Source organism: Manduca sexta, chromosome 8 (assembly GCF_014839805.1).
Source record: "Manduca sexta isolate Smith_Timp_Sample1 chromosome 8, JHU_Msex_v1.0, whole genome shotgun sequence".
NCBI classification, from domain to species: Eukaryota; Metazoa; Arthropoda; class Insecta; order Lepidoptera; family Sphingidae; genus Manduca; species Manduca sexta.
The window spans coordinates 3,815,316-3,831,705 of record NC_051122.1 but is presented as its reverse complement, the minus strand read 5'-3'; the positions used below and the strand labels follow the sequence as shown (position 1 = coordinate 3,831,705).

Below are 16,390 nucleotides of genomic sequence, written 5' to 3'. Positions count from 1 at the left end.
ACCAAAATACACTGCTTATCTCTACGGTGGTATTTTTCAAATACTTATGTTAGGTATTTTCGTAATCAAATATGTAAAACATGAATATTTTATTTATTCAGCCAACCAATTATTATTGGACTAACGTAACGCATTATGTAACAACAGAGTTGATTTGAAAGCCGAACAATTCAGCATTTGCAACAGATTTTCGGAAAAAATTGGGAAAATAAGGACATATTTGTAGCAATTTGTAGCATATCAAAAGAAGCAAGGCATTTTCATCCTTAATACAAAGTAATCGATATAAGAGAAGAGAGAGCAATATTTTCACCTCACAAAAATCTCTTACCAAACAAAACGCAACAGCAAACGGTCACTTCACGTTATCATTCTGTAAAACATTAGTATCACATGCAAGCCATTCATTCTGTAGTAATCTATAGGGAAATTAATAGATCTAGACCGCAACATGGCTTCAAGTTCTATGTTTTAAAAACCACGTAGCACTTTGTTATTCAAAGGTCGTGTCTGGCATTGGTAAAAGACCATGGGCGCTTGTTCCTATCATACAGTTTCAAAGTAAAACTCAGATTAATTACGAACCCGTGTTTAACAATCAAATATATTTAGCGTTGAACGGAAAACAATAGCTAATTCACAATTCCTGTGAAGAGATTAAACATTAACGAATAATTTAATTCAGACATCAAACAGAGTTACCGTGGACTAATTAAAAATACAGTACGCCAACTGAAATGGTCATTCATTTGCATGTTTGCCTAATGTGCAGCTAATGAAAAGTACAGTGGAATTTAAATTGTGTTGAACGATGGTATACATTGCGTCCTTGTATGGTTGTCAATATGTAAACTTTAGACACCGCAGCCAAGCAGCCTTAAGTCGCCGTTAATAAAGAACAAACAAAACGTTCGGATATTTGAATAACGTTAGCGTTAACGATTGTAGAAAGGCGTATTCGCTACGCCTCTTAGTATAACACTTTATGTATACTTATGACCTATTATAAGTGTAATAGTGAGTGGCAAACAGGACGTCAAACCGAGTCAATCCTGAGTATGCTCTCGATTCATGCCTCTACTGGATCGCGCGATTTGGACCTATACCATCGTGACCTTTTAGGCCCTAGTCACATTCACTTCAACGTAGATATAAAAAGCTGCTTTCTATACTTGATATTTATAGCTCGCTTTTTTTACTCTGGACAAGGCCTAACACCTTTAGATGTGTCACTTCGATAAAGATGAATGCTGCATTATTATATTCTCAATAAGTTACCACGTAACATTATTTACTCACAATTGAAATTGTATGTTTGATTTAACATTTAATTTGCCGAACAGTAAAATACTTAATAATTTTTGCGTCATTAATTTTGTATTTTAATAATTAACTCACGTCACGGACGATGTGCTTCAATCCTGCATTTGTATTGGTTATAATGGGAACAAAGAGTCGTCTCTTTTTACGTATCTCAATTACCAACAGATAATTACATTTAGCGATAACATAAATTATATTCAAAAGCTCGCAGATAGGGTTATTAAGCCAAAATCCTGACAGAATAATGACTTTATGTTGCATACATGTGAGTGCCAAGCTATAGGTACTATCGTTTAATGACATTTCCATTGACATTGTCGTGTTACTTTTAACAATGGCATTAGCGACTTCATCATCAGTTGCAGGATGTCTACTGCTGAACGTGGGCCTCAAAGATTTCCAGATCGAACTATTGTACGCGGCCAGCATCCAGCGACCTCCTGCGACTATTATGTGGTCATCTGTCCACCTCGTGGATGGACGTACGACGCTGTGATTGCCAGTTCGTGGCCTCCACTCCAGAACCTTCTTGCTTCATCGGGCATTAGTTCTGCGAGCAATGTGCCCTGCCCACTGCCCCTTCAGCTTGTTAATCCGATGGACTATTATTACAGACTTATTTAATATTAATTGGTATTTATTTTCATATAATTTTGATTTCATGTCGCTATTTCAAGCCTCATTGACTGTAATAGTTGTTGTTAATAACTTTAGTATGCCTCAGCATTAGAAAGACGGAACGAATAGTAAAACATTGAATAACTCCCAAAATAACATAGAAATCACAGACCTTGTAATGAATTATGGAACGATACATAAATCGACAAAATTTAAAAGACGCGATCGAAGGAGTCACTATACCTTCTGATTCTAATTGATTGCACCGCCATTATGACCATTCGTTTAGTTTCATAGACAAGGATTAATCCCCAGGAAGCCAAATTAGATCAGTTTAGTGGGACTGGCTTACTCGACAGACCTCCATCGATTACTTTTTTAAATATTTAACGGCAACAATCAACTGCTATTGTCAGAATACGAACGCCAAAGATCTGTCAGGAACTTGATAAATCATTCAGGCAAGTAATTTTTATTACCTAATTGGCTTATTTGATATTCTCTTTGTATTACTTAAGTTGCCAATGATTTGGTATAATTATATACAACTGTTATTATAAGCTGTATAGTAATTTATTAACACTAATATCATTTTATTTATTCACTAATTCAATAGTGTTTTTAACCTTCCCGTCCAACTCGACAATGGTTATCAAAAAATCCATCAACATATTTTACCGTTATGTACAGAATATTGAAACCTCTACGTATCAGTCTGCATTGTAAAATTACTCTAATTGCATTAGCATTACAGTTTACATTGCTATGTGGGCTCTTCTAAAACATTTTTATCTGGATTCGAATCGTCATTATTTGTTTTTAACGTCGTCGATGACGTCAAAACTACAAGATCTTCGTCGATTGTCGTCAATTGTGAGTATTGTGTCTTCGGATACAAGGTTTTGTGTTTTCGCCTTCTTGCTCTAAGCTGTAAATAAGAAAATGCATTAATTATCTTTTTAAGATAAGCAGAAATAACGACGTGGTTGAAAGAATTTATATATATATTCGTGGTAAATCAGTTATAATGGTGTTCTCATCCATGACTGTAACAATGGGATTTCAGTTGTCTTCTAATTCCACTTTCGTCGACATAATAGTCTTTTGAAATAATATGTTAAATCTTAAGTATTACTCATCAGTTCTAATATTTTTATTATGAGCAAAAAAGGACAATTTTTTCCATCTTCAGCAACTTTTAACAAGAAAATATTGGTGCACTCAAACATTTTAATAACCAATTAAGTGCCGAGCCAATGGAGTATTGAGCTCCAAAGTAAGAAATTGCCACTGCCCCCAATTCTGCACAATTCCCCCTATTAATCAGACTATAAATAGTACAGGTCTCTCCCCACTTAATCACTCGAGCGGTGCCTAATTTGACCCAATTCAATTCAGCATTGGTGCATGTTATTTATTTTAATTGAACGTTGGGGATTAAGAGAACAAAGGGAATATTGATTACTTGAATTATTTATACTGTATTTTACAGTGTAATAAGAACGTAAACATGCAGTTAAATAAAATCCACACAAATTAAAATATATTATATAAGAAATTAATGTATTCTAAAATGGTCACGGATAACATCAAAATAAATTGTACAATTATATTCTGTGCAGAATTCTAGACAGTTTTTATCTCAATATATAAATTGTAACAAAGAGTCCGGACTAAAGATATGTACGTTTCATAAGAGTATTAACTTTATAGTAAAAATGTTTTGGTTACCAATACTGCTGATTTGAACGTATTACTGTATTAGAAATTAAATTCGAAATTCAAACATTTTGTTTCTAATTCAAAAAATCAAAGCCACGCGTATCAGAAATCAGCATCTAATTTCGAAATCTAGAAACAAAACCTGACTAACAATATCTTACCTTCACAGCTAATACAACGCAAGCAACAACAAACAAAACTCCAACAGCAGTCCACAATGCCAGCCAGTTCTTGTCCAGCCCAGCGGTGGGACCATTGGCATCGTCGACGAAGAATGAGGCTGTTATGTGTCCTCCCACATTTTCGGCTATCCGTCGCTTGCCTGCTGATGACCCGTTTAAACAACCACCTATAGGAGAATGGGCTTACTTGTAATTGCTTTATGGGTATTTTAAGGTATAGATAAGTTTATAATATTGGTTTTATAGTTGTCATACATTTTTTTTTCGAAATGGATTACAAATTAGTTTTTATTTATATACACAAAGAGGTCAAGTTCGTATCTCTGATAAGGTGCGAGGGGGGTTCGAGGTTGTCACACAATTAACATATAAATGTTTGTGTCGGTGGCCAAGTTGTATTACAGTACAACTACAGTGCTGAGGTGTCGTGCTCGATCCCCGAAGTGATATTAGTTTATTATTCAGTATCAGCCTGGAGTCTGATAAATGTGCCCAATATGGCAATAGGCTCCCCTATGGACGGAATACACACGGCGGAAAGTGGGTACGCTAGTTGCACCTCTGCTTTTGGACATAAAATGCGTATGTGTCATAAAGTTCAGTTATATCATACATTTTTTTACTAGTCATAGAGTAAGGATGTGGGATTTCTATATCCCTTAAATCAGAATTGTTGAAGAAGATAAAGCTCAAAGCGGTCGTAATCAATAGTCAATATCAATAATCATTTAGGTGATCTAAAACACGAAATTGCGATATAAAACCTAGTTATTACGTATTACATTAGTTTTAATGGCTGTATTCATAAGAGTTAGTAATTTCCGTACTTGATCTGAAATTCTTAAATATTATATCTATCAACCATTTACCATAAGTAAACTAAGGAAATGCTATCACTTACCAATATCCTTGTCGCAATGACAGCAATCTGATGTTTGGTTCGCGTATAAATAGAAAGACGCCATGCTCTCTGTGCAGCATGGCAGGCATTTGTGGTTGACCCTACATGGAGATAAAACTTATAAAGATCAATATCCTAATGATGTGATAACGAATTTCTTTTTAGCTTGTTCGAACATACGCACAATCAATTCGAATTCCTAATTCCACATTGCAACATCAACAGGTAAATAAAGGTGGTGGTGGTGGAAGGTCTCTCATATGTGAGAGCCCGCCTGGGTAGATACTACCGCAATGTCTATTTCTACCGCCAAGCAGCAGTGTGTAGTCACTGTTCTGTTCCGGTTTGAAGGACATTGTACCCAGTGTAACTACTGGACATAAATCATAACAAGACTTAACATCTCATGTCTCAGGATGGCGAGCGCGGTGGAATACCAAACATTATTTTGTAATTCATGGTGTTGAATGGTGTTTCTACTGTTTACGGGCGGTTGTATCGCTTACCATCAGGCAAACCGCAAGCTCGTCCCGTCATACAAAGCAATAAAAAAAATATATTACGAAGACAATTATTAAATTCACTCACCTATCTAATCTTAACGGATGGGCACATGTAACACAACTCGTAGACCCAGGTCCTGAACACGACCTGCAAGAGTCGTGACACGGGCGACAACTCCGCGTCCTCGCTTCATAGTACTGAGAACTAAGGCACTCCACACACAAACCATTTTCTAGGGAAAAATGTGGGGGGCAAGAGGTGCACTGCTGTGGCCCTGCTCCGTGGCAATCTTGACAGTAATGGTGGCAGCGGCGGCAGCTATCCTCCCAGGGGAAGAAGTTCTGAGGACATTCTGGCCTACATTCCCCAGCCGCGAGTCTCCAATCAGGTGGGCAAGATGCACACTGATCTCGTCTTGGACCGGTGCACGTTTCACATGATAGGTAGCATTTCGAGCAAGTCCCTTCGTCTGGGTAGTAGCCGGGAGCGCAAGTAGCTCTGCAGGTCCCGGATTGTAATCTTAAAGCGCCAGTACATGAGGTACAGTTTAATCTGGATACGCAGCTTGAACACGTGTGAGGACATTTGGAGCAGCGTCCTGCTGTTTGGTAGAAACCTTGACCACATTCAGCGACGCATCTAGACAGTGAAAAATAGGGTTCAAACATAATGAATTAGAGTATATTTTTGGTTGAGCCTTAATAAAAAGTGAACTGAACAACTGTTGAAATCGGTAAACCATAAGAAATAGTCACAAGAGTACATTATACTAATTTCGAGATGGAAACTAACTGTATCAAAGTTACAATACAATGATTATTTGATGTCAATTATGGAACGGAAACCATTTGATTCCAAAGGGCTATGGACATAATAGTTGTAAAAGTTATTATAATATATATTATAAATTATAACTTTACCGAATATCATAAAATCAAATCAGATATCGATATGACGTCATTAGAACAGAAATTATAACTAACACTAAGTGAGAGAATACCATGACGCACAACCACAAAACGACATAATAAGTTGAACGTTGGACAAGACTAATCTTACTTAAAAAAGAGGCCTATATCTAGCAGTAGATAAATGTGAGAGAATATTACAAAGATACCACTTTTCTAATAAAAACTTATACATATTAATTACCTTTATGAATCAAACCCAAAATTGCATTAACTCATGAAGTAAACAATAAGTTATAAACGCAAATTGCTTGTTCTATCAATACAAATTTCTTAAAATTAGTATCTTAAAGAAGAAGTCTTTATAGGTAGAACTTTAAGTATGATCATTACCTGGATCCTTGCAGAAGGAGCGGACTGGTACAAGACAAACAGTCCCATTCATTAGATCCACTGCATTTCTCGCACGTTGAATGGCAATGTTTACAACGACCTTCCTCGTAATATTCGTCTGTGGATAATAGCTTCCTTTAGCATTCAGGTGAAATGTGCAATCAGTATTTACGTTTGAGTTTTAAATGATTACTACTCCATATTTTACATTTTTATGTAATGTTAGGAGGTTAATCAAAGTATGTCATAGCTCAACACTTTAAATACTCAATATTCATTTATTTAACTCGATAGGTACTTACTCTTTTTAATGTTCTATTTTACTCTTTTATATATTTATAAAAATCGTATATATCACGTTCCATAACGCATCGAGAGTGCTAAAACATGCTATAAATATCATTCACTACATCATTCCCCATCAATCATTCGTTTACCGTCACTCACAAATGTATGAGATTACTTACTGGTATCACATTTGTCATTGCCGTGTGGGAGACAATTTCCTGCCTTAGTTAGGAACCATTTCTCTTTGCAAACAGAACAAATGGCATACGTGCAGACGGTACATCCAATCGGACACCTAAAACAACAAAGATATCCCTGTATACACATCGAATTAAATACGTAAAACCATTAATTGCCAGCTTGTGTAAATATTTATCCCGCTCAATTTACCTACACCGATTTCTCTTTGAATCGTTTAGGCTTTTGTTTGTTTATTGTCTTTGCAAACATTAGCTTTGGTTCTGACTCTTGAAGAACAATGGTGTACATTTTATGAATTAATGCGAATGCATTACGAGATTGAAGACTTCGCTACGAAAGACGTTCTAAAATTATGGAATGTATATTTTAACTTTCTACCTCTTAATTTGATGTTCTAAGACTCGGTGTGCATTTTAATGATATTAGTATTACATAATTTTAACAAGTTTAGTTCTAAAATATAAAAAAAAAATACAAGATTATATTTTCTTATTCAAATGCGGAATTATTTACGTGTCATATTTTTTTATTTCATCCTTTAATTATAGAATTTATGAACCTAATTTACCAGCACACAAAAGTTGGCAAAACAAAAAACCGACCGCATCTATAAAATGTAACCAAACAAATATCAAATATAATACTATAAACTCACGGTAAACATTCCCGTCTCTGCATATCTGTGTAATATCCTTCAGGACATTTCGGAACGCATCTATTTTTAAAAGCGTAATCCCCTATTCGACACGATACACACGCCGTCTCGCTGGGCCCGTGGCATGACTCGCATGATTCGTGACAAGTCATGCATCCAAAATCGTCCTTTTGATAAGTCCCTGACGGACAAGCGGCGAGGCATGAACCGTTATACAATACGTAACTATGAGCACATGATGCACACATATCTGCCTTTTCCGAACAAGTATCGCAGTGCTCAGCGCATGGAAAGCATGCGTTTGCATCAGGATCTTCATAGTATCCATCAGGGCACTGCTGAAGGCACACCGCTAAATCTATAACTAGAAGATGAGCAGGAGCACACGTGAGGCACGAGTCCTGGCCGGCCCCAGCACAAGTCTCACAAGACTCGTGACAAGGCCAACACACACCTCCTTGATTAACAAAACTCCGAGGAGGACATCTAGATACGCAAGAATTGTCCAATCTATAATGTTTACATGCCACGCATTGCGTCGGCCCTTTTCCATAACAGCCTTGCGAGTCACATTCCGGGTCGCACAATCTCTGAACTTGCTTATCATTGGCATCTGCGAGCACATTTTTCCTTTGTGCTGAAGGAATGTTCTTCGGATAACTTCGTCTGTCCGAAATTCCAAGTTCGATTTCATTAAGAAACTGCGAGTATTCGGAAGCATCGTAAACGTCGTTTATGTGGTAAGTTTTCTCCTCTTGGTAAGTGTTCTTTGAGTTGAAATAGCCGTTATTACGAAGACGTATGGGATTCGTAGCCGTACCATAAAATATCAATTGCCACTTTTTCAATATCCCCGGTTGAGTGACGTGATTGTTTCCCGCGTTTATTATCTGTAGGGTCCATCGACCCTCCGCGCTTTCACCCCAAAAGTGAACACTCAAAAAGGGCCAATCATCGAAGTTAGAACTCGTCGCGTCATGTGTTCTCTCAAATAAAAGGGTGGAAGTAGTCCCCATCGGCGACGTAAGCAGTATCCGTAAATTTCCTCTTGGGAAAAAGCTTAGTGAAATTTTACATTGAACGTGTTCCAAAAACCTGACCTCATTCATAGTTCCGCTGCATCCATTCACGTCCATATGAACTGATATAGTGTAACCGAAAGATGTTTCAATGCTTTTGTCTTCATTTATTTCCTGCGATTTACAAATGTGTTGAGGTGGCACATTCGTCCACTGTTCTGCTAATGTGATCATTTGGGCCGCATCCATTAGGCCATAGCCGAATTTATGACTAACTTTTCTCTTCACACCATTAACGATCCATCCTTCCTCTTTTTCTAAAGGTTGTGACCTTGACGTCATTACTACTAAATGTTGCATATCTCTCCAAGTTAATAACGGATTTGCCTCTAAAGCTAAAGCACATATCCCAGCGGCTAACGGCGCTGAGGCCGAGGTCCCTGTATGGTCTACAGTACAAATATGGTCTGGCCTTAACTGTACATCCATATCTACTGTGGCTACGCTTTTATCCCGCCCCGGAGTACCCGAACTATACGTAGAAGCTATCGTTGAAGAGCACTCTTCTAAGTACCAGGGCTTGTAACCTCCCTGAGTCGCGCTAGATATAGATATGGTAAATATACTATTTGCATATCCATCGCAGTTGCAAGAGTCAGTGTGCCGCCCTCCATTTCCTGAGGCCCATATGAATATGGATCCCTTCCCACCTCTTCCGTTTGTCACCCCATTTATAAACGCTCTGGAACAAAACAGTTTTAATGAGCTCGCCTCTAACTCGACCAAAGGATCCAAAATTTGTCTGAAACCGCTAGCATGTTTAGTACGTAGCTTAATACCTAACTTTTTATGAATATAAATTATTATTGTTCAAAAGTTATAATTTGCTACTTTAATATTTAAATGTTTACTCCGTCTACAACTCAGTTGCCAGCGGTTAAAGTTTCAACAACAAACCTTATAGATTCAAAAGAAAATTTCGAATAAACAATATACAAAGTGATAGAAGTTCGAGAGTCTATTATGTTATAAAACAGTACCTTCTGGCTAAAGGGCCGGGGCCGTCTACAGTTTTGCCGTCATCTTCAGGTCCCCAGGAGGCACTGTAAATATCTATATGATGGGTGTTGAAACTGAGTGCTTGCGCTTCCACTGCGTCGTTGACAAGGCCGTCGAGCATCCTGACTCCGCCGATGCTAGCATTGTACGCGATGCCGACACCGCAATATCGATTGTAGGCGACCGCGGCCACTTCCCCGGCGCACCGGGTGCCGTGTTTATTGTCACCATTGTCCTGCGGCGTCGGGTCCGTGTCGTTCCCGTTTATGTCGGTCGACGCGGCCGGATCCTACGATTTAAAGTTTCTCATTATGTGAGTGTTTTGAGTTATTGTGGCCGTTGATTACACGTTTTGTTGGTTGTTTTGTAGAGTTTATTGCTTTTTAAATGATAAATCGTGGCTGTTTTGATGTTATAGAAGATTTGTTTTTTTATCGTGAGGCACTTATTTAATGTTACGCGAAATAAATTTTAGAAAATTATTAAATATTACACTGTTTACGGACTTCATTAACATATTTCTAATTATTACACTAAAATAATTATATATGAAAATATTTACATAGTTCTGGGACAAATCTGGATGGTTGGGCTGTATCCCGTCATCCAGAATTGTTATGACGACTCCTTTTCCCGTATAACCTTTCCTCCAGGCGTAGCCCACGTTCATGTCCAGACCATCAGCCGCCCCGCCATTCTGAAAACCATTGACTATAAATATGTGGTCTAAAATAACAAGAATTTTGTTAAAATTAACTAGAAATTAAGACATCATTTAATTGCAGTCAGAATATGTAAGAATGTTTTCTATCTTATAGCTTAAGAAGTAATTAATAATAAATAAATGTTATTAATAAGAGTTTCGAAAAATATTCATAAAAACACGCAGTCATTTCTTTACGATTTAACTGTGTTTTCGACGGAAAGACCTTGGAAAACCGTTGATTTACGAGTTCTTTAGTAATTACATTAAATCTTCTAATATTGGCGAAGGAATGCATGCTCAGAACAGGATCGCGTGAGTAACCAACTTAAACCTTAGCAAAAAAGTGGTTAACTAAATAACATATCTCAAGTCACGCATCAACAACACAGTCGAACACGCTTACTAGAGGTATAACTTAATTTTTTATAATGTAAATTATACTCAGATACTGAAACTGTATATTGTAACTGATACTGCATAACACTGTTTGTGTTTGTGCCTAAAATCCTTGTTAGTTTAATTTGTAATATTTGTAAAATTTTATTATATGAATTTATTTATTATAATTGTACTAATGCAGTTACATCCAATCTGCGGTCGGAGAATTTGCATGACGCCCACTGATCTTTAAAATAATAAAACAATATCAGCTCTGTATTATATATTGTCCCATTGCTGGGCACGGGCCCGTACTGCTGAGAGGGACTAAGCCTTAGTTCACCACGCTGACCTGGTGCGGATTGGTAGACTTCACACTCCCTCAAAATTCCTATAGAGAACTTCTCCGGTAATCAGGTTTCCTAACTATGATTTTCTTTACCAATAATTCGCAAAGAATTGTCGCTGGGTAGTGCCCTTAGAATTTGAATCTGCGGACATTCGCCTCGGCAGTCCGTTCCACACCCAACTAGGATGTCGCCGCTGACCTTTAAAAACTAAAAAAAAAATCGCAATATCATGAACCCATACTCATACTGCTAGCCCTATCAAAATAAAATTATTCAATTACTAAGCAATATTTTTACACAGAACACGACGCTACTATAGTCGAGTTCGCAGTTCGCACCTTCATTGAAATCAACAGCCTGTTAGGAAACTCCTTAAAGGAAGGGAAGAGTGGATTGCAAAGGGCATTTAAAAAAGATATTAAGCTGTCATTTTATCAACAACATATGATCCCGTAAACAATGTAATGTTAAATACGATATAACTTTTAAGTCTTTATTATATTTTTATTATTTATTTATTATTTATATAGCGCGATAGCCTAGTTGGGTGTGGAACGGACTGCCAAGACGAATGTCCGCAGGTTCAAATCCCAAGGGCACACTCTGACTTTTCTAAAAAATCATGTGTGTATTCTTTGTGAATTTATCGTTCGCTTTAACGGTGAAGGAAAATATCGTGAGGAAACCTGCACATCTGAGATGTTCTCTATAGGAATTTTGAAGGTGTGTGAAGTCTACCAACCCGCACTAGGCCAGCGTGGTGGACTAAGGCCTAATCCCTCTCAGTAGTAGAGGAGGCCCGTGCTCAGCAGTAGGCAAGTATATAATACAGGGCTGATATTATTATTATTATTATTATATTTTCATCTTTCTATTTGGTCACGGCAAAGTGACCTCACTGCGCTCGATGGTAATTAGAGTGAAGTCCAATAGAATGTCGACTGACGAGACATGATTACCCTCGGCAGTTGGGACAATTATGCCGGCCTGTTGACACCGGATATACAGAGGCTGATCTCGGAACGCGACACACTTACATGGGCCACAATGGCGGATTTTAACACCTTGTGTACAGTGGTCGCTATCCGTGGGGATATAAAATGTATCCCACCACCAGCTAAGCCATCCCATATTACAGGAAAGACTATTTCAGTAACATATTTTTTTTCCACCTTGTTTTGACTATATCTGGTTTTGTCCAACATTTATTTTCATCCGGAACCGATTGAGCCGTGAAACTTGGATGCTATCCTTAAAAAAGCGTGGCATTCTCTAAAAATACAAATGGCGGTCCCCAACAGTCGGGCTTACATGTTGGCACAAATACAAGAGCTAAAGATGCTCGTAATATATGCACATACAGAATTAGGATCGTATAAATCTTGCACTATCAGTGCATTATGTTCTGGGTGTTTTTCCTAGATATGATAATGCATTTTCATATACTATACGTATATGGACACGCCTTTATCTCTTAGGGGTTGGGTAGAAACGAAACTTGTGCACTCATATTTTACTGAGAGGGGCTAGGTCCAATTCGTTCGTCACTAAACTTTTAGGAGGAAACTACCCCCATATCGCAGATTCTAATTGTGAACAAGATGTATTTTTTATAATTGAATAAGTCATACAAATTAATGTTTCTTAAAGTGGGAAATAAGCTCAAATATAGTGGTTCACATTTTTTTTCGTCTTAAAGTATTTAATCATTCAGAATATTTTTGTCGCGTCAAACACCTGTTTTAACATATTAAACATATGACTACAGAAAACGTTTCCATTCTAAACCTAATTTACGGTAAAACTTTAAACAATTACATCTATGGAAATAAACAAAAATCCAAGAAATAAAACGAAACATTCCCAGCAGTCGCAAAACATAACAAATCATACAACATTTGTTCTACCAGCCTTTGTAGCATCCCTATTCAAAATAAATTTACCAACTAAAGTCACCTATAAACATTCTATACACTCGCTGGATAGTAAACCACACAGTAACTTACAAAATTACGTATTTGTTTGCGTAAATTGCTATAGCTATCGAAACTTTACGTAATACTAATAAAATTATCCCATAGCGTCGGAGTTTCGGCCTGGATTGGGAAACTTTATTACGATCTACTTATACGGAAACTTTTGCGTTTGCGTTACGGCATTTTTGACAGTGAAACGAGGCGAGAAAATGACTTATGTAAACATTTGTACGCAATTAATAATTAAGGTTTAACATCGAGGTATTAAAATAGGTTTTTGTGAGTTTATGAAGAGGTAAAGATTACACGGAATGTTTATTGGACGTATAATTTAAGCATTTATAACTGCGGCGAAACAAAATAATGTTATAAATGTTCACAAACATTTATTTCTATTCCTCGGGGTAATTCTCGCATCATGGACATTTCTGTTAAAAGACATTTATCGAAATAAAATAAGGTCTATTTTGTTACCACCCTTAAGTATAAGGCTGAGAACAGCATGTCGAATAAGACATTGATAATTTTCACTTCCCAGTAAAGGGAAGTAGTAATAGCGAAAGTTAAAATTTTTCGGATGGGAACCCGACACAACACATAGGTAATATGCCTGAATGCGGTCTGCAAATCGTTCTAATGATTATTTGATTCTACAAAAAGAGAAGCCGACAGGAACCGGGTTATAAGGACCGTTTGCCATTGGCACCTTGAGTAGAAATAGTTGTTGTCGATAATCGTACATTTTATTTTTTTTTTCTTGTGTGCAAGATCCATATTGGTATGGCTGTAGAAGGAAAATATCGAATATGTGATAATTTGCGGGCCTCGAGGCGAAAGTCCGCAGATACTGGTTCGTACATACTCATATATCTTAGATACGAGTATATACTATTTATTTTATTAGTCCTTAAACAAATTCTCTATAGTACTATAAACAAATTCATAACGCCACTCATAACAAACTATTGAATTAGTGATCTTGCTATTCGCTAGTAAATTTTACTAAAATAGCTTTAGTCTTTTGGATGGCTGCATTCGTTGTTCAAAGTTCAGTGACTCTATAATTTACATTCGTAGTTCACAACTAAATTGTTCTTAGGCGCCAGCTGGCTGGCTACATCACCTAGCTCATCTGTTACAGCTCTAAAGTGAAAATGTCGTTAAACGTTGTATTAAGTATAGTCGAGGTCTATCTTTGTAATTTCATATTTTTTGAAGATAAATTGATAATTTTTTATTTATTGCGTGGCAGAAGATATTGTTTTTTAGATACATTTAAGTGTCGAAGCAAACAGAATGTAAGCATTAATTGTTTCAATTCCTTTAAAATAACCATTCATCATCAATCATAACAACAGCTCCGTAGTTGACTATTTTTTGATACATTTATCAAAAATGTATGTCATCTAAAACATTGCGGAAAAAGATTTTTCAAAATCCACGCGATAACTAATAAGTTTCAAGGCTTTTAATTTTATGGAAGAGTTAGCTGTCATAATAGATAATATATCAAATTGTGACGTCACCGCGTGTCACTAACTATTACATGCGTGCGTGAGAAAGAGATAGCGCGCTAACCCCACCACGCTCTCACTATGCTCACAACAATATTTCATAAATGAATAACTGATTTATTTCTCAATTCGATGCTGATTTCACAAATAATTTATTATTCATTTTATTTTCTATTACATATAAAAATAACATCTATTAAATCATTAATTGGGAAAGTCTTGACCCACCATTGAAGTCTTCAGCAGTCTTGTTTCTCGAATTGTGTATTCGTTGCTATAGTAAATTGTTATTGAAGTAAATAAGTGTTTCAATAACTGTCTGAATAAATATAGACCGAAACTTCGACATATAAAATAACATACAAATCATAATTGGGAAAGTACCCAATTGAATCGCTTCTCCGTTGCATTTGGAGACGAAACTTTAAATCTGAACTGTAATTGCCGCTACTACACTTACTGACTAATTACTGTGATCTCTTTTGTCTATATCGAAAGGACTATGAAATTCCTGTCTGTCTGTACAGGTACGCTGTCTGGCATGGATAAAACAGAATATTTTGCAGTATCTTTTATTTTCCTATATCCAAATCGTTAGTACATCAAACAACTCTTCTAAGGTGGAGATGTTCGTAATATTAACATTAAAAATTATCTGATAAATATTTATCAGTTTACAGACTTTCATCTTAATCCAACCATCTTTAGTATTTCTGTTTATAACATCGGTTATTAGGTAACAATAGGTGACATTTGACCGCCCTGTGGAATGGGGGCGTTTGGAGAATTCCACCACGGTATCCCCTGCCTGTCGTAAGAGGCGACTAATAGGGGCCACGAAGGGGGTCGTCGGCGGGCAGCAGGGGGCTGTCCGCCCTAGTGCATTTTTGTGCATTTTTGCACATCTTTCGGTAGACCCCCCGGGATGGACGGCAGTGTGCTGTTGGCCTTACATTGCCGTAGATGCCGAGGGCGTCCTTCGGTGCGCGGGGGCTTGAGACCCCCATAGGAGACGGGCCGCAAGGCGGCACCGCGCAGGGGCGTCTGCGGTCGCAGACTAGACACTTCAACGTCAGAGGAAGCCCGCAGTCGTCCCTAATGCGCCGAAGAGGGCCACCGCGGAGTTTTAGCTGGTAGGCCGTGCATAGGTTAAGTTGTATATAGGGTTAGGGACTCGGCCCGGCGGTCGCCCGAAGGTCACCATCAAATCCGGGCGGCTCAACGCCGGGCCGTAAGGCACGGTTACTCCAGCATAACCGCTCAGTCGCCCACACGAAGGCTGGACGGTAGTAATAAGGCACTTTCTCCGCGAAACCAAAAAAAAAAGGTAACATTGGGCGATATTAATTCAGTGGTTAACACGAGGTATGTCAATTGAGCATCTGTAAATAAATCTCTTTCATTGTAATAAAATATTACACTAATTATATTATATTCATTTAATTATAAACGAAGTAAACAGTTTTATAACCAACACATCACAATAAATGCTAACAGAACTTTTAAGCTTTCACATATAATAGAGCTTTGACTTTCCATTTATTCACCACGGTTCTCTTTGTTTCGAATTTTTATACAACGACAGCAACTGTGTTATTTAGTTAAGGGATTTTATTTAAAAAGCACCTCGGTTGAATGTGGTGTACAAAGAAATATACTTTCAACATGTCGTAAAACATTTTGCTATTTTATA

General features: G+C 37.3%; 1 protein-coding gene across 1 annotated transcript in view; it reads right to left on the bottom strand.

The window, feature by feature from the left end:
• Positions 1-1,773: 1,773 nt before the first annotated feature.
• LOC115442759 (furin-like protease 2) overlaps positions 1,774-16,390 on the bottom strand; it is a 35,965-nt gene continuing 21,348 nt past the window's right edge. Inside the window, exons 4-12 of the mRNA XM_030167911.2 lie at positions 10,336-10,470; positions 9,755-10,062; positions 7,696-9,456; positions 7,019-7,134; positions 6,552-6,669; positions 5,335-5,889; positions 4,747-4,847; positions 3,825-4,012; positions 1,774-2,869 (exon numbers count right to left, since the gene is read on the bottom strand). Coding sequence (XP_030023771.1) covers positions 2,705-2,869; positions 3,825-4,012; positions 4,747-4,847; positions 5,335-5,889; positions 6,552-6,669; positions 7,019-7,134; positions 7,696-9,456; positions 9,755-10,062; positions 10,336-10,470 — 3,447 coding nt within the window. The 3' untranslated portion in view covers positions 1,774-2,704. The remainder of the gene's footprint in view (positions 2,870-3,824; positions 4,013-4,746; positions 4,848-5,334; positions 5,890-6,551; positions 6,670-7,018; positions 7,135-7,695; positions 9,457-9,754; positions 10,063-10,335; positions 10,471-16,390) is intronic.